At 36.1% G+C, this 18,592-nt stretch overlaps 1 protein-coding gene across 1 annotated transcript in view; it reads right to left on the bottom strand.

Annotated features, from left to right (window-relative positions):
• Window positions 1-18,323, bottom strand: part of mcf2l2 (MCF.2 cell line derived transforming sequence-like 2) — an 80,919-nt gene extending 62,596 nt beyond the window's left edge. Inside the window, exon 1 of the mRNA XM_059340746.1 lies at window positions 18,191-18,323. Within this exon, the coding sequence (XP_059196729.1) occupies window positions 18,191-18,269 (79 nt within the window). The 5' untranslated portion in view covers window positions 18,270-18,323. The remainder of the gene's footprint in view (window positions 1-18,190) is intronic.
• Between the last annotated feature and the right edge of the window lie 269 nt (window positions 18,324-18,592).

Genomic DNA, 18,592 nt, shown 5'->3' with positions numbered 1-18,592 from the left:
AAAGAACAGGAATTTGGACATCTTGAATCGAATATCCATTTTTTAGCCATTTCCACATTGCGTACTTTAACAAACTCCTCCTAGAGATTTAATGTGATCGACTTCAAACTTGGTCTGAACCATCATAAGGCCTTTGGGATCAATCGATCAGCATCAAAATGTACTTAAAGTATCAAAAGTAAAAGTACTCGTTATGCATTATTATTAATATTGACATATTTATGTGAGCACCGTTTGAATTTTCCCAAGATAGGGCTTATTTAAACTACTTAATATACTGTTATGAGGTTTAATTTTTTTTAAATGTTTAATCACTTTAAATTGATGTGTGATGACGTGAAAAGCAAGCTGTCAGCTAAATGTAGTGGAGTAAAAAGTATAATATTTGCCTAAAAATGTAGTGAAGTAGAAGTATAAAGTTACATAAAATACTCAAGTAAAGTACAAGTACCTCAAGTACAGTACTTGAGTAAATTAACTTGGTTACTTTTCATCACTGCAAGAGATGGACTTGATCTAGATGATGTCATAAAGTAGCATGTACAGTAGATTAGATTAATGGATTATAGGAGTTGTCTTCATTGTAAATGATGATGTCAATAATAATCTTTCTGACATAACTCATGTAGAAAAGTCAAGTTGATTTAGTTAATTTAAGTGAAGGTATTCATTTTAATGTATAGCCTGGCAATGTTTCCGCCAGAATTAGATTCTCACACACTGCATGGAGCTTGTGTTATTTTTGGGTGGTTGTTGCTACGTTCAGGGGAAGGCGGGTTTCCTATTGCTTCTCAGGAAAAAGGCGTCAGCACACAAACACAATTAGAGGATGTCTAATGACAGGATCTGATGATAACAGTTCTCTCTCACACACACACACACACACACACACACGCTACGGTCAGCTCACTTGTGTGTGTTGCTGTTTTTGTTGTTGTCACCATAAATCTAAGCGTGTTTGGTCTGGACTTGTATTGGAGAGTCACACAGATTGAAACAGAACAAACGCAGCACTTCACTAAAAATAGGCTGTAAGTGTTGTTTAAAGTGTTTACATTACAGTTAAAGAGTTGTATTTGAAGAGGAAATGCCTTTTTTTATATATCAAAACACTATAGATCTAAATCTAAATGATCTAAATCAAAAGTACAGAGGAGGAGTTATACACAAATATCAATCATTTTGTTTAACTAGAAACAGCAGCTATTTCCAGCTAGCCAAATACATCACAGTCATTAGGCAAAATAGTAATTTTACCATGTCAAAACAAAATAACTTACAAAGAAAACTCACTGACCAAACCGGCGTGTTGGAACAGTTGAAAGACTTGAGATGCTAGCCTTGCATGCTAGCAACCAGTGGTGGAAAAATTATTCAGATCTCTTACATCAGTAAAAGTACTAACACCACACTGTGAAATTACTCCACTACAAGTAAAAGGCCTGCATTTAAAACTTACTTAAAGTAAAAGTACAAAACTATCAGCATCCAAATGTACTTAAAGTATTCCTTATGCAGAATGGCCAATCTCAGATTGTTTTATTTACTCCAAAGCATTTTACTTGTTGTCAGGGTACGGCTAATGTTAACTACTTAATATACTGTTATGTGGTTTAATTTGTAAACATGTGCAATAATTTAAATTGATCATTTTTTTTAATGTTAAATCTTAAACCTGTAAAGTAACTGAAGCTGTCAGCTAAAAGTAGTGGAGAAAAAAGTACAATATTTGCCCCTAAAATGTAGTGAAGTAGAAGTGTAAAGTTAAATTTGTGGAAATACTCAAGTAAAGTACAAGTGCCTCAAAATTGTACTTAAGTACAGTACTTGAGTAAATGTACTTAGTTACTTTCCACTAGTGATGTGCCAATGAAGCCTCATGAGTATTTTTATATATTTTCTGAGACCACTAGATGGTGCTCTTGCTTTAAAGAAAAAGGCTCAAGCATTAGTAAATAATTTTGCTTTCAGTCCTTTGTTGAACATAGAGCGCCAACTAGTGGGTTCAGAAAATAAAGAAAATGCTTCATGAGGCTTCATTGGCACATCACTAGTTATTAGGTAAGAATTTTAATTTGGCCATACTTTGGTGTGACCAATCATTCAAGGTAAGGCAACAATACCTCGGTTAAGTCATGGTTGCTAATTAAAATGAATAAATAAAAAAATAAATAACCTCTTCCTCCACTTATAGCACTAATGTAGCAGTTACAGTTGGCTCTTGAAAGTTATACTTACTTGATTCCTGTGGTCTAAGGCTAGTACCATCAGGTTGAATGCACTTATTGTAAGTCGCTTTGGACAAAAGCGTCAGCTAAATGACAAGTAATGTAATGTGATGTAATGTGAAAAGGCAAGGCAAGTCTATTTGTATAGCATCTTTCAACAACAGGATAATTCAAAGTGCTTTAGATGAAACAACAAAAGCATTGAAATAAGGAAAGAGACATATATAAAATGACATTCAGATATAGAATTTAAAATTGAAAACAAGCTGAAAAAATGAGCAATTATTGTTCACTGAAAGGCAGTGGCAAACAGAAAAGTCATCTGTCTTGATTTAAAGAGTTGAGAGTTGAAGCAGATCTGCAGTTTTCTTGGAATTTGTTCATGATATGTGGTTCATAAAAACTGAGTTGTTTAGTTGAGTTCTGACTCAGAGCAGTCCAGTCCAGATGATCTGAGAGTTCTGGGTGGTTCGTAGCTAAGTAGAAGATCAGAAATATAATATATTTCAGCCTGAAACCATTCAGTGCTTTGCATACCAACAATAGTATTTTGGAATCAATCCTTTGGCAGACAGGAAGCCAGTGTAAGGACCTCAGAACTGGAGTAATATGATCTGCTTTTTTGGTCTTAGTGAAGACTGAAAACTCATTCACAGGAACATAGCTAAGCCCCTTCAATGCATAGGCCTGGATTTTTTTTTATACTTGTATTGATCACTGAGATAACATTGACTTGAGTTGAGTTGGTTCAATGTAAAAAACAAAACATTTTCTGTAGTTGAACCAGAGACAGTTCAGTGAGCACATGGCCTGTATCTGTGCCACCTGAGTTTGGATACTGCCACGCACATGGACGAAATTTTGATTTCAGAGATGGGGGGGGGGGGGGGGGGGCACAAGTATCTTAAACTCAAACTTAAAAAAAACAAAAAAACAAACTCAGTTCACTGTGTTTTCTAGTAGTTCTTCTAGTTTTCTATTGTTCCCTTTTTTGGTTTGACCTTTTGTAAACCACGTAGCAAAACATTATCACCCAATTCTGTGTTTCACCTTGTTAGTGAACTTCACTCCAACTCTGTACCACCAATTTTACACTTATTTTTGGAATACATGGTAAACAGACCTCATTTGCATAGCACCGCCTAGTGGTGGGCAGGTCAAACTGACATTGAAATTGAAAAAATGTCCATCATTCAGTACAATCTGTCTTGCTGACTTGACCCAGGCAGAACAAATGGCCAACATGTTAACAACAATTTACAGCGGCAGATTAACTGGATCTCCTGTCTCCTGGGCAACCAGCAGGCCGGTGTTCAAGTCCTGGCGCTGTTTACAACCTGATGGAGTGACCCCCCCCCCCCCAAAATGACGTCCGTGGCCACACACCTTTAACAGACTACTGGCAGGTATGAGTCTGAGGCCTATTTATTCCAAATGGGAGAATAAAGAATGTAAATATTATAGGTGGGGGAAAAAATCAATACAGTATTTTATCGCAATATTTTTCTCTGGTTGGTAGCTCACTACACTTTCCAAGTAGCTTGCTCAACTCTGCAAAATGCTTAAAATCGCAATAGTATCGTATTGTGACTCAAGTATCGGGATAAAATCATATCTTGCGGCCTCCGCTGATTCACACCTCTAGCAAATATTATTTTCACAGATCACATGTCCTCTGAACATTCTGACACAAGAATGACATTTTGCTGATGGACCAAGCAGGAGAAAATGAACTCTGATAAGACCTGTCTGTGACTCATCAACTCACTCTGGCGATATCTGGTAACAAAGATGGCATCAGCGTTACAGGGAATCCCCACTGGCAGGGAGACGTAAGTGAGACATGAGTGGCACCTCTAAATGTTCTCACAAAATGATCCACATTTTAATTAACAGAATGGAAAAAAAATGTTTTAAAATGATTTAAAATGATTTAAAAAATGTTAAAAAATGTCAAAAACGCTGAAAGGCTTTCCATGGGAGATTGGACTTTACCCAAAGTCTACAGAAAAACTATTTAAGACATACAAGGCAACACATTTTCGTAAAAGTTTTACTGTTTCTAATGTTAGCTAAATAAAATATAAATCCATTATTCTTGACACTGATACTTCCAAAGGAGTGCTGGGAGGGGCAACCACAGCCATTAACCCTATAAAGCCAAGTGTATCATATTTGATACATAAGTTTTTGAGACCTCTAAATCATCAGTGTGATATTTTTTTCCCTGAAAAACCTGATGATATAAATAAATTATCTAAAATCCCCACTTTGTATAGAGAGAGAGCAAAAACTGCTCAGTGTTGACCAATTATTCCTAAACATTTAATCCAAATGGCTATAATTTGGTGGTTTGATTCTGCAAACTGTCTTTTTAATTTAGAATTTCCTTAGAGCAACAAATTTCACAAAAATACCAGATGTAACAAAAATGATTTGCTGAAAAAAAATCTATCATTGCTGTGTGAAAACTTCATATCAGCAGATGTATGATGTTGTTTTATATGGAAAAAAATATTTTGTATGTTTGAGGAAAATGTTAAAAAGAAAGTCAAAGTTTTATTTGGTTGAAAATATTAGGTTTTATGTGATTATGTTAGTTCAAGAAAAGCAAATTGTGAGCAACGAATTGCACAAAAAGACCTGATATATCAAATATGATCAAAATTAAATTCATATATGAAAATGTATATTGAATTTTAAAAAATGTTAGCCGGTTCAACAAACACTCCAGTTTTGAAAATTTAGAATTTTCTGGCAGTTATTTCACGGTTCAGGCTTTATAGGGTTAATAGACAGAAAGTAAATTTGATTTAATTGCACTGTTGAAGCTTGTAATGCGCCATCTTCCTCATATTCAGTATCTTTGTTTGAACTATGTTTGCTACTTTTCCCTGGTGGGTAGCTCACTACACTAAGCCTGTCACAATAACACATTTTTTAGGAAGATATATTTTCCTAGAAACTACCATGATAAACAATAGTATAGTTGTATCGATGTCATTTTAGTTTTATACCAAGATAGAGAATAATAAGTACATACATCCTTTTCCACAGCAATGGATTTTTAAATCTTGAGAATTTTAAACATTGGAATTTAAATGTGGAAAAAAAAAAAGTTAAATTATCCTAGATAAATAAAACATAAATAAATAAACTACATCCAAAACAAATAAAATAGACTTTCAGGCTCTGTTAACAAAAAAATGCAATGAGCTAATCATTATGTATTATATTATTTTATTATTAAAATAACATATAAACAGCTGGAATGGCTGCTTGGGAAATATAGTTTTTTTTCCTGTAATTTGTACTGCCTGTCAAAAATTTGCAGCATTACTTTAAACAACACAAAAAAGAACCAAAAGTCATGCATGGAAACGAAAATATATTGAGTCCAGAAAAAAACTATCGTGTCCATTATTATATATCCAACGATCGAACAACGTCGATACAGTAATTATCATGACAGGACTACACTTTCAAAGTAGCTTGCTCAACACTGTCACAGTTCAGCTATGTAGCCGGTGCAGCAGCAGGTCGTAATTTGACACATCATTGGCTTCACATAGCTAACAAGAGTGACGGCATCCCCCCAAAATTGCCGACTAGGCAGTAGTCCCCTCTGTAATAAGACAAGGCAAAACAGAAGTAGTGTAATAATAATAATAACAATAATAACTGTGACAGCTCTTTTTCAAGGCAGTTTAAGTGGACAAATTCCTAGTTGCTAGTTCATAATGACTTCAGTTGTGCAAGATGCATCTGCAAAAAGCTCACACACTGACATGTTGAGGGAAGCATGGAATGAAGGATCGTGCCATAGGAAGATCTAAGAGTAAGATCCGTACTGCTCCACATTTACTGGCATCACAGCATCCATCTCCAGTCATAACTCTATCTGACCTTGCTTGGGTATGTGTTCCACTCTAACGTATCCATCCATCAAGCCTGTACATTTGCCCTACAGCAGAGACAACGGGATAATCCATGTTTCCTCAATGCTTCTGCTGTCTAGTGCACACACACACACACACACACACACACACACCAACACAGCTTGAAGCAATCCTACTGCAGCTGTTCCTGCATGTGTCCCTAAAGAACCAGCAAGGTGCCTTTAGCCTCCCTGCTTCTCTCTCTGTCTTTATCTCCATCATAATCTCTGCGTTAAAAGATTAAGCCTTTCACAGGACATACAGTATGGTTGAGGGCCCATATAAGGCCATAATTCATTCTTCCCTTTCACATACACAATTTTACCTCTCACATTCACACCTTTTTTTGTGTATGTGAGAGGTAAAATTGTGAATGTGAGAGGTATTTTTTTGTGTATGTAAGGGGTAACATTGTGAATGTGAGAGGTTAAATTGTGAATGTGAGAGGTAAAATTGTGTATGTGAGAGGTAAAATTGTGTATGTGAGAGGTAAAATTGTGTGAGAGGTAATACTGTGAATGTGAGAGGTATTTTTTGTGAATGTGAGAGGTGAAATTGTGAATGTGAGAGGTATTTTTTGTGAATGTGAGAAGGAAGAATGAATTATGGCCGATACGGCCCCTCATACAAATTGCTGCCTGTGTGACGACATTTCCATTTTATGCTACTTCTACTTCACTACATTTACAGGCAAATATTGTACTTTTTACTCCACTACATTTAGCTGACAGCTTTAGTTACTTTACAGGTTGAGATTTAACATAAAAAACATCATAGATTTAAAGTGATTATACATTTTCTTGAAATTAAACCACATAACAGTCTAGTAAGTAGTTAAAATCAGTCCTACCTGGAGAAAATTGAAATGCATCAATAATAATCCAACAATATATTTGGAATATGTTGAATATACAACTGTAAGTTGGTCCATTCTGCATAACGAGTACTTTTACTTTTGATACGTAAGTAAGTAAATTTTAATGCTGATACTTTTTTAACTTTAACTTCAAGTTTTGAGTGCAGGACTTTTACTGCAGTGGAGTAAAATCTTTGAAAACAAGGCAGCCATTGACTTTGGTATCAAGTGATACATTTTTGATGCATCACAGTTTTCACTATTGAGATACAGAAAAACTAGAAACTATGTTGCTTTTTTTCTTGTGGCCAAGAACTACATTTAGCTGACAGCTTTAGTTGCTTTTCAGGTTGAGATTTAACATAAAAACATGGTAAATTAAAATTATTATTATTATACATTTGCTTTAAATCAAAACTCATAACAGTATATTTAGTAGTTAAAATGAGTCCTATCTTTACAAAATTAAAACGTTTCTTACATACATTATGGGATGTCCAAAAATTACCCCCGCAAAAAATTCATACTAAAGCACCGAGGGGGCGATATGGCCCTAAAAAAATATCACAAAATTTCAGGGTATTTTTCCAATAACAATATTCTTGACAATATTACAAAATACTGAAAAATATATCAAAAATATGATTTATTAGTCTGTATGAAAAATTAAAATCGTACAACAAAATAAAAATCAACCATGAATCTAAAATGTAGTGTAAAGTGCAAATCTCAACAGTTGCCAAATACACTACTTTGGTTACTCTTAGGTCATTATTTAACATAAAAACGTAATACATTTAAAGTGATTAGACCTTTTTTTTAATAGTTTTTAAAAGTAGTTAAATAGAGCCCTACCTTAAGAAAATTAAAACGCTGCTCACATAAATGCATCAATTCAAATAATCTAATAACATATTTAGAATATATATTTAACAATCTGAGCGGGTTCATTCCGCATAACAAGTATTTTTACTTTTGATGCTTTAAGTCCATTTTGATGCTGATACAAAACTTAAGTTTTAAATGCATGACTTTTACTTGTAGTGGAGTAATTTCACAGTGTATTATTAGTACTTTTACTTAAGTAAGAGACCTGAATACTTCTTCCACTACTGCTTGTGGCAACTGGACCTCCTGATTGACCCTGAAGTACCAGTGATCTCCACACTAAACCCAACAGCTACGACAGCCAAAACATTCCCAACTTCATGTTCAAATCAATCATAATGGATCAAAAACAATCATTACTTACACATTACTGATCCCATGCTGCTGCTGTTCTTGCTCTGTAATATTCCACACAGACAGGAGGGGCAGGGTCAAGCAGCACAGCTAAAAAAGCGTCTAGTCTGATATCTACAGCAACATTACACACACATGTACAAAGGTGACACTACAGTCTAGTTCTCAAGGCTGTCTGGTCCCCTCAGCGCTGCAGGACAAGCCCTCCTCTTTTGTGAAACAAAGCAAGCAGGAGGGGGGGTCTGAGCCTCTCCTGCAGCCTTGTGACCGGCTGAGCAGCTCACTTCTAACCACCGTTTACACAAATATCCTCCAACAATACTCCCATCAGGCACTGGGACTTCCCTTCCCCTCTACATCTTTCCCTGTTTACTCCCATCTTTTCTTCCCCCCTCCCCTCCCTTGTCTTCTGTTTCCACTTTGAAAGATTTTTGCAAGGCTTTTCAATTTTATTGCACATTTTTACAAGAGAGTATGTGCAGAACCTGCACCGCCAGATGCTCTTTCTCCACCTCCTCTTTATCATACAGTCATGAAAAGATTATTACACCACCCTTTTTCTTCAATTTCTTGTTCATTTTAATGCCTGGTACAACTAAAGGTACATTTGTTTGGACAAATATAATAATAACAGCAAAAATAGCTCAAAAGAGTTTAATTTAAGAGCTGATATCTAGACATTTTCCATGGTTTTCTTCATAATGATTTTGGTTATTTTCAAGAAAACCATTGAAAATGTCTAGAGATCAGCTCATAAATGGCTGTATTCTATATTATTATTGATGCATTTATATAAGCAGAGTTTACATTTCCTCAAGGTGGGGCTAATTTAAACTACTTAATATACAGCTATGTGCTTAAATAGATAAAAAAAAAAAGTCTAATCACTTTAAATTTATCATGTTTTGCATGTTAAATCTCGACCTGAAGCTACTGAAACTAAAGCTGTACAATATAAAAAATACAATATTTGTCTCTATCTAGACATTTCCATGGTTTTCTCCATAATGATTTTGGTTATTTTCAGAAAACCATGGAAAATGTCTAGATATCAGCTCTTAAATTAAACTCTTATGAGCTATTTTTTTTGTTATTATTATAGTTGTCCAAACAAATGTACCTTTAGTTGTACCAGGCATTAAAATGAACAATAAATTGAAGAAAATAATGGTCTAATAATTATTCCATGTGTGTCTGTATGTAACCTTCATCACCTGCACTTTTTTTATCATATTTTTAAGCATTCTTTACTCTCCAGTTTCATGGAAACAACCATATTTCCTTCTCCCTCATGTGTCCCTTTATACTCAGTATTCAGCCCTGACCCTGCAGCAGAAACAGTACAACAGCAGTCAGTGTCTGCGCTGGATGAACCCAGCCGGAGTACTGCTGTGCACTAGAAACACTAGCTGCGAGTACAATACACTTACACACTACATACAAGTCTCCATGGAAACCTAGTACATGGCTGGAATGTGTGCGGTCAGTGTGTCAAACTGTGTCCAAAGTGTAACAGAGGTAGTCTCTAGTTACAGTGGTGGTGTTCTTCTTTTTGCACTTTTTTGGTGGATTGCAATTACAACTTTTAGGTCCATACCGCCACCTACCATACCAAGTTTATAATAGTTTGGGATTGTTCATTAGTTTTAGTTTTAATTTAGTTTCAAATTCAGTTTTTAGAGTGAGTTTTTTGGGATTTTTTTTGAAAATGCTAAGATTTAGTTACTTTTTTTATTAGTTTTATTTGTTTAAATTAGTTTTATTTTTTTTATTAGTTTTAGTTTTAGTTTATTTTTTATTAGTTTTAGTTTATTTTATATGGTTTCATGTTTGCATACAAATTCCTGTGAACTGGCATTAACATCCATCCATTTTCCTCTGCTTATTCGGGGCCGGTTCGCGGGGGCAGCAGGCACTGAGTAATTTAAAGTACTCACCCAAATTCCACTACTTATCCAGTGATGGTGAAGGAGTTCATTGGTTAATGTTACATGTATCAACAAAAGGCATCCAAATAGCTAAATAGCCAGCTAACTTCATCAGCTTACCTCAGCCTGTCCTTCCACTTCAGCTGCAGACCCTGGACTAACAGTTGGACTGGTATCATTGAGGCTTGATGGACTTTGCTCTCTGCTTGATCTCCTCTGTGCTGCCAGTGCCTTCAGACTCACAAGGCTGTGGGGATTTGATGGCAGTGGTCACAATTAATAATTAGCTGTTGTTGTTTTTAATTGGCTGCGTCAGCATCAAGGGTCTTAAATCTGGTTAAACCTCTGAGCTTTCAGCACCACCTTTAGGATTTAGTTCTCTCATTTTGTTGGTCCATCTTGCTCCTCTCTACTTTTTCTCCAAATTTCACCTCTGAAAGGAGATAGAAAAGGGGTGTGTTCCAAAAGGACTGGACCAAGAGTGATTGGCTGATGAAGGAAATACCCAGTTGCATTGGGTTGACAGCCACTCAACCACACAGCACTTTGGTTATTTTTTAGAAGCATATTTTACTTGCATCAGCCCATTTTTTCAAGTGGCAGTGGTGGAATGTAACTAAGTACATTTACTCAAGTACTGTACTTAGTACAATTTTGAGGTATTTGTTCTTTACTTGATTTCTATTCTATAACTTTATACTTCTACTTCACTACATGTTGAGACAGATATTGTATTTTTTTATATTGTACAGCTTTAGTTTCAGTAGCTTCAGGTCGAGATTTAACATGCAAAACATGATCAATTTAAAGTGATTAGACTTTTTAAATTTATTTAAGCACATAGCTGTATATTAAGTAGTTTAAATTAGCCCCACCTTGCGAAAACGTAAACGCTGCTTATATAAATGCATCAATAATAATATAGAATACAGTCATGGAAAAAATTATTATGCCATTGTTTTCTTCAGTTTCTTCTTCATTTCAATGCCTGGTACAACTAAAGGTACATTTGTTTGGACAAAATGATAACAACAATAACAATAGCTCATAAGAGTTTAATTTATGAGCTGATATCTAGACATTTTCCTTGGTTTTCTTGATAATAACCAAAATCATCAAGAAAACCTCTTATGAGCTATTTTTGTTGTTATCATTATATTTGTCGAGACAAATGTACCTTTAGTTGTACCAGGCATTAAAATGAACAAGAAACTGAAGAAAACAATGGTTTAATATTTTTTTCCATGACTTTTACTTGACGTGGAGTAATTTTACAGTGTGGTATTAGTACTTTTACATAAGTAAGTGATCTGAATACTTCTTCCAGCACTGTCAAGCGGCTCACTGGGAAAACTCCTGGTGTCCCGATAGAACGATAGAAACGGGGGGAATAGCATAAAAATGATATATTATATTTATCTGATTTAATGGAGGTCAAGGGGCAGTAGGGTATCAAGAGTTTCTTTGAAGAATACTCCAACAGGATGTTTGCTGATAGAGCCTGAGCCAACAGTCTCTTTATTCATCAGATATTGTCCTACTTTGATAATCTGCTGCAGGGAGAAGGCTGTATTACATCATGGATTACATCATTGCAGGCACTGGCTACCTCACTGAGGCTCACTGTCACTGTCTGCCACAAGTCTATTTCATATGCTACCTTCACCAATTGAATAATTGATGAGCAGAATGTTCTCACCAGTCCCACAGCTGAGAGAAAAAGCGGTTGTTTCCTGATTTATGTTCAGCCGTGGTTATTGTTTATCTGTACAGGAGGAAGATATGGAAGAACACCATAACAATGCACTGGAAACTCTGCTGCTTTCACCGGGGGACACTTTTAAATAAAGACGGGAGGCCAAGTACCAGTTAATGAACACAACATTAATAAACATGGCTGCAAGATCTAGAAAAAATATTCCTTCATCAGCCTCAACAGCTGATTTGAAGGACATTTTTAGGGGAAATATTGGAAATATGCCCAATAATTGCTATGCTGTTACAGGCATATTTAGCTGAAGATGCTCACATTAAACTTTCATATAATTTAACTAAACCTGAGATGTTTTCTAAGAAAGTAACCCTTTATAACACAAGATTGAGAGTGTAATTTAAATAAATAAAATCTGTGTTTATTTGTTAGTTTCTTCTCCATTGAACACAACAGAATATCAAATTGTAGTTTTACAGTAAACTGCTTAAAATAGCTTGGTAGTCAAGAACCCAATGGAAAACCCCATTAAGGTATGAATTATAAAAAAGGTTCTCATGCTATTTGTTGAATTGAAAATAATCTCTGAAAATCTATGCAGTGAGAAAACAAGGCCAGACTGTGAAATCAAAGTTCTCTTGGTTCCCCAGTGGATCAATTCTATTGTTCGGTTGTGTTGTTGTGAGTCGAGCCGGTCAGCTGGCCTCAGTCCAACTGACAATATGAAAGACAAATGCCTTCTGAAGGATATGGTGACCCGGCCCTCTCCTCCACCACCACCACCACCACCACCCCTACCCCTGTATCGGAGACAGGAAGAGGAAGCAGAAAGAATGCAGCTCTGACGTCATAGCAACAAAGTTTGGGGTCTGGAAGGGTGGACCTCTGGGTAATACCACAAACCTCCAGCTGGGAAAATCCTCCTTTTTCCAATCATGTCATTTTTAAAGGAGTAGTTTAGTTTTTTCACGAGAGTGGGATAGGAAGTTGATATCAATTCTGCATTGTGGGGAAGTTTAGTGTAACGATTATGGCAGGTGTATGCAGAAAAGTTGATGTGGGCGTGAGCTGGAAACAACAATGTGTTGTTGGCCGGTGAGATAAGTACGTGTTTGAACAATAGCAGAGCAGTCTGACAATGGCAGAGCTTGAAAATGAAATTGGAAGGACCACAGTGAAATGGTTTGGAAACTTGGCTGCTTGTGCTAACCCATTTCACAAAAAACACTAAAAAGACACAAAGTCTGCTCTTGTGCCAAGTTAGGCTAAATAGTAACTCCTTCTTGCCAAGGGAAGGTGAAGCATCTTGTGCTGGTTAATGCATGACTATATGCAATCACAGCAGTTTACCAGCCATACCAAGCTGTTACTTACTCGATTTGGTTATTTTAAATTAAATTGTGAATGTGAGAGGTAAAATTGTTAATTGAGAGGCAAAAGTGTGAATGTGAGAAGTACAATTGTGAATGTGAGAGGTAAAATTGTTAATTTGAGAGGTTAAATTGTGTATGTAAGAGGTAAAAGGGTGAATGTGAGAGGTATTTTTTGTGAATGTGAGAGGTAAAAGGGTGAATGTGAGAGGTATTTTTTGTGAATGTGAGAGGTAAAATTGTTCATGTGAGAGGTAAAAGTGTGAATATGTGAGGTATTTTTTGTGAATGTGAGAGGTAAAATTGTGAATGTGAGAGGTTCAGTTGTGAATGTGAGAGGTACAATTGTGTATGTGAGAGGTAAAATTGTGACTGAGAGGTAAAATTGTGAATGTGAGAGGTAAAATTGTTAATGTGAGAGGTAAAATTGTTAATGTGAGAGGTGAAATTGTGAATGTGGGAGGTAAAATTATGCATGTGAGAGATAAAATTGTCAATGTGGGAGGTAAAATTGTGAATGTTAGAGGTAAAAGTGTGAATGTGAGAGGTAAAATTGTGTATGTAAGAGGTATTTTTTTTGTGAATGTGAGAGGTAAAATTGTGAATGTGAGAGGTAAAATTGTGAATGTGAGAGGTAAAACTGTGAATGTGAGAGGTAAAATTGTTAATGTGAGAGGTAAAATTGTGTATGTAAGAGGTATTTTTTTGTGAATGTGAGAGGTAAAATTGTGAATGTGAGAGGTAAAATTGTGTATGTGAGAGGTAAAATTGTGAATGTGAGAGGTATTTTTTGTGTATGTGAGAGGTAAAAGTGTGAATGTGAGAGGTACAATTGTGTATGTGAGAGGGAAGAATGAATTATGGCCTATGCAGCCCCTCATAAGTTACAGTCATGTTCTTGTTCATGTACAGACAGTAAGGGAAGCTGGACACAGCTTCACAATGATTTGGACATTAATTGTTTTTCTGTAAAGTTGTGAAGTTTAATTTCATTACTTTGGGGGACTGGTTAACAGAATGCATTTTCTTATCATTTAATAATTTGTTGAAGTCCATTTATATTTTTTTTGTATGTATACTTTTGTGACTACATTTTGCCTTTTTGTACCTGAGGGTGGAAGGACTTCTAAGTATCCTTGTTAATGTTCCTGTGTAAACGTAATATATCAAGCTGAACGCAGCCAGTCCTCCTAGTTTACAGTTTTCGGGGCTTTCTCTGGTAACCCTGTGTTTTAACATTAATGCACTATGAATTATGGGTAATTCCCTCAAGCAACATTTTACAGAAGGTGTCCAAAAAGGGCTCAAAATGTAGGCAAGAGAGCCCTCTAGCACATCACGATTTGACAGTGGGACAGCTCTAAACTCTGCTGCACTGACAGAAACATGCCTCACAGTCTGAGTCTGTTAGTATTGACATGGGATTGGGCCTCTGTCGATCTTTATGCTGTGTCTCCGGACTATCTCCTGTCATAATAACTCTCTATTTACAAGAGGTTGTCACAGTAAATATGGGTTATGGTAGTGAGGAAGCAAAATGACACATTTTTTTAGGCCAAACTGGAAGTTAGCAACGGCATGGGGTCAATTATTATTATTATTATCACTTCTCCACTTCTACTCATTGCTGTGGCGCCCTTTGGTGAATAAGACGCTCTTTTTTCCAAACTAAAAGCAATTTAATGGGGGGAAGAGAGGAAACAGTACATTAAGGGTGATTTGGTTTGGCATAATCACAAAACTACATGACTGTTACTTGGACTTTTTGAGCTTTTGACCATATCATATAAATGTCATCAGTAAATGTGGTTGTCATGGATTTTTTTTTTCCAGTTTTTGTTCTACAAAAGCTTCAGAACAGCACCCAAAACAGCTCAAAAACATTAAAAAAGACAAACAGCTACTAAATAAACCTTGTGAGGCAATTTTTGTCAGGGTCAAAAAATAAAATTGGCTTTTAACCCAACGTGGAATAGATAATATATGATATAAAAAACTGCAACGACTAATTTCAACATCTACAATTTCATCACAACTGGACAAACTCTCTTCATCTGCTGGTGGAGATCAAATGATTAAAACAACTGCATAAAAGTAGAAGGTTTGGTGCACCCCCCGGTGGTTTCACTTTGTGCATTGCAGTGTATGTGATGTGATGCGTGCTCAGTGGAAGTGTAATTTAACGGGAATATGCAAATAGGAGACAAGGTGTTAGGAAACAGCAGAAATATCCAGTTTAATCAACACCTTTCTGTAGCCAGTGATGCTGGTGGCAGCATCCCGTGTGAGCATGACTTCCAGTAAATCAATTCAGGGCCTCAGTTTCCATAGTAACGCTCTGCACCAGGCCTCCTCCATCCCCCTTCCCCTTACTCTACTCCCCTCAACATGCAATGCAGTAACTGTAGTGATGGAGGCTGCTGCATGGCAGGCTCCAGCGTGGCACATTAACCTACTTCCCATCCAGCCGGGAAATGACTCGGATGCAGAAACAGCGACGTGGAGGAGGAGGAGGAGGAGGAAAAAGGACAGAAGGTGGAGAGGACAGGCAAGAAAAGGACGATGACAGGGCTGCAGAAAGTATAGACGATGAACAAATGGAACGACAGGTTAAGATACAGAGAGGATTGAAAGCAGGGAAACGAGCAGTTGAGAGAAAGTGAAAGAAAAAGGAGCAGAGGAGAGATGGAGGTAGAGAGAGCAACTCAGATGATGCTTTTATTGCACTTTACATTAAATACTATATTGAGCTTTACACGTTACAATGCAAAAGCTGGTTTTACAGAATTCAATTTTGCTGAGTGATTTGACCTTAATTTGATCATGTGTAGTCATTTTATTGGCGTTATTTTCAATTATGTTACTTTATGCTGTGATTCTATATTACTATACAGTCGTGGAAAAAATAAAAATAAAATATCTTAGACCCTTGTTTTCTTCAATTTCTTGTTCACGTTAATGCCTGGTACATTTGTTTGGACAAATATAATGACAACACCAAAAATAGCTGATAAGAGTTTAGTTAAGAGCTGATATGTAGACATTTCCCATGGTTTTCTTGATAATGATTTTGTTTTTTTATCAAGAAAACCATAGAAAATGTCTAGATATCAGCTCTTAAATTAAACTCTTATGAGCTATTTTTGTTACTATGATTATATTGGTCCAAACAAATGTACCCTTAGTTGTACTAGGCATTAAAATGAACAAAAAAATTAAGGAAAGGGTGGTCTAATCATTTTTTCCATAACTGTATATACTGTCTGAGAGAGAAATAGTTGACATTCAGTATTGTTATTTCGTTCTGTGTAAATTCTGTGTAATCTGTAATAACAAGGTCAAGGTTATTAGGTTATAAGGTACTTTTTTATATTTCTACTTGTTTATATTGTAAATTGTTAATACTTTATTATATTTTTCACTTGTTTGTTTGCTTATACCTTTCTCGTATTTGTAGTTTATACTGATACTATTTATTGTTTTTTGCTATCCACTTTGCTGCTGTAACTCGGAAATTTCCCCCTAGTGGGACTAATAAAGGAAATCTTAATCTTAATCTCTTAATCTTAAATTTAGACTGCTGGCAAATTAGTTTGTTACATCAATTAATTATTATTATTAAGATGGACAGCAGAAATCATTTGTTAGTTTTATAAGTTTCCTTCGTTTGTGATTTTATTTTATGCTGAGTAGTTTTACTGAGGCCTGACTTCTCTCCTCCAGATTCTGATTTGAAGCAATTAAATCATCTTTTGGACCTTCCTGTGTTTCTTCGTCTAACTGAATCAAAACACAATGCAGAGGTTGTAAGCTGCAGCAACTGGAAAGACAGCAGTGGAAAACAGTTTTAGAAACAGGGACACTATAAACTGAGTTAAGATAAGTTTAAAAGATAAGAACTTAGATAGCAAAAAGGAAAAGAAGTGAAGAGAAAAGATTATTCAGGATAGAAAATGTAGTAGCAATGTAATGTAGATAGATAGATAATTACACTAATAAGAAATCCAAAAAGCCGAAAGCTCTTATCCCACTAAATTCATTCAATGTTTGTGTGTCTTATAAATCATTCAAAATAAAAAAAATCTGATTCCGCTCAACAAATACTCAGAATACTCAGTATTCTCAGTCAGATGAATCAAACATCAAGACACGCAAACCGGTACTGAATATATGCTGAAAAACAGAAAAACCACCCAATATAATGAACACAGTGAAATAAAACCAATGAATATTATAATAAATTGTACATATTGTAATATAACAACTTATTTAACCTATTTAACATGTTTTCCAATGTGCAGTATCTGTAGAATGCAAAGTACTCTCAGGAAAACAAACAATACAATAATACATATTAATAATAAATGCCAAATAGCAGAAATGTATGTATATAATGTGTATAGAACATATGTATATGTCTTATTTTTTATATTCTTATTCTGTTCTTATATCTATGTGTCTGTATCTTGAGCAGCTACTAAATTCCCCCACTGCAGGATAAAATAAAGTCATATCTTATTTGATCTTTTTGCCTTTAACAGCATCAAGCGACAGTGATCGCACTGTGTGACCTCCCCGTTGTATGACATGATGACACACTTTCTCCTCTGCCCATGTGCAGAGTATTCCTCCGCATCCCTCCTCTCGACTCGGTGGTCCTGAGGAGAGGATGGAGATTCCCTGCGTCGCCTGCATCTGCTCTGCTTCTCGTCACATGTCCAACCGATTGAAGGATTCCCGGAAAAAGGTAGAAAAACCTTCTACCAAATCTTATGCTTCAGCTAACCACAGGATGACAGAAAAGGGGCTCTCGTGTACATTTTCGCCAGCGTAAAAAGAAGAATAAGAATTATTTCTTATTCTAACCATGTGTGAAATATGACGATGAAGATAAGGGGGATAAATGTGAGGACTTACCAACATGAGTGATGACACACTCGACCCTCTGGAGCAGCTCCTGGACGGACATCTCGTCTTCTCCTAGCCAGCACAGCATCTCAGGGTGTGGGTAGCATCCACTCTCCTCCCCTTCTTTCTCTCTCGCCACCCTCTCTCTCTCTCTCTCTCTCCACTGCTACGCCTCCTCCGTCCGTCACCCTTCCTTTTCCTCTTTTTGCTTCCTAATACAATTTCTCCTGTGAGGTTTTTTTTCTCCCCCCCTCCTCTTTTCTCTCTCTCTCTCTCTCTTTTGCTTCTTGTTTTAGTTCCTTCTTCTTTTTAGGTCTTCTTACATGGGGGAACCTCTCCTCTACTCCATCACTCCTCCTTTCAAATCCAAACAATCACAAAGCAGCCTGAGGGTGACACAAGGATGATGCC

This window comes from Centropristis striata, chromosome 9 (assembly GCF_030273125.1).
Source record: "Centropristis striata isolate RG_2023a ecotype Rhode Island chromosome 9, C.striata_1.0, whole genome shotgun sequence".
Taxonomy (NCBI): domain Eukaryota; kingdom Metazoa; phylum Chordata; class Actinopteri; order Perciformes; family Serranidae; genus Centropristis; species Centropristis striata.
Note: the sequence above shows the minus strand (reverse complement) of the source record. Positions and strands in the feature narration are given on the sequence as shown.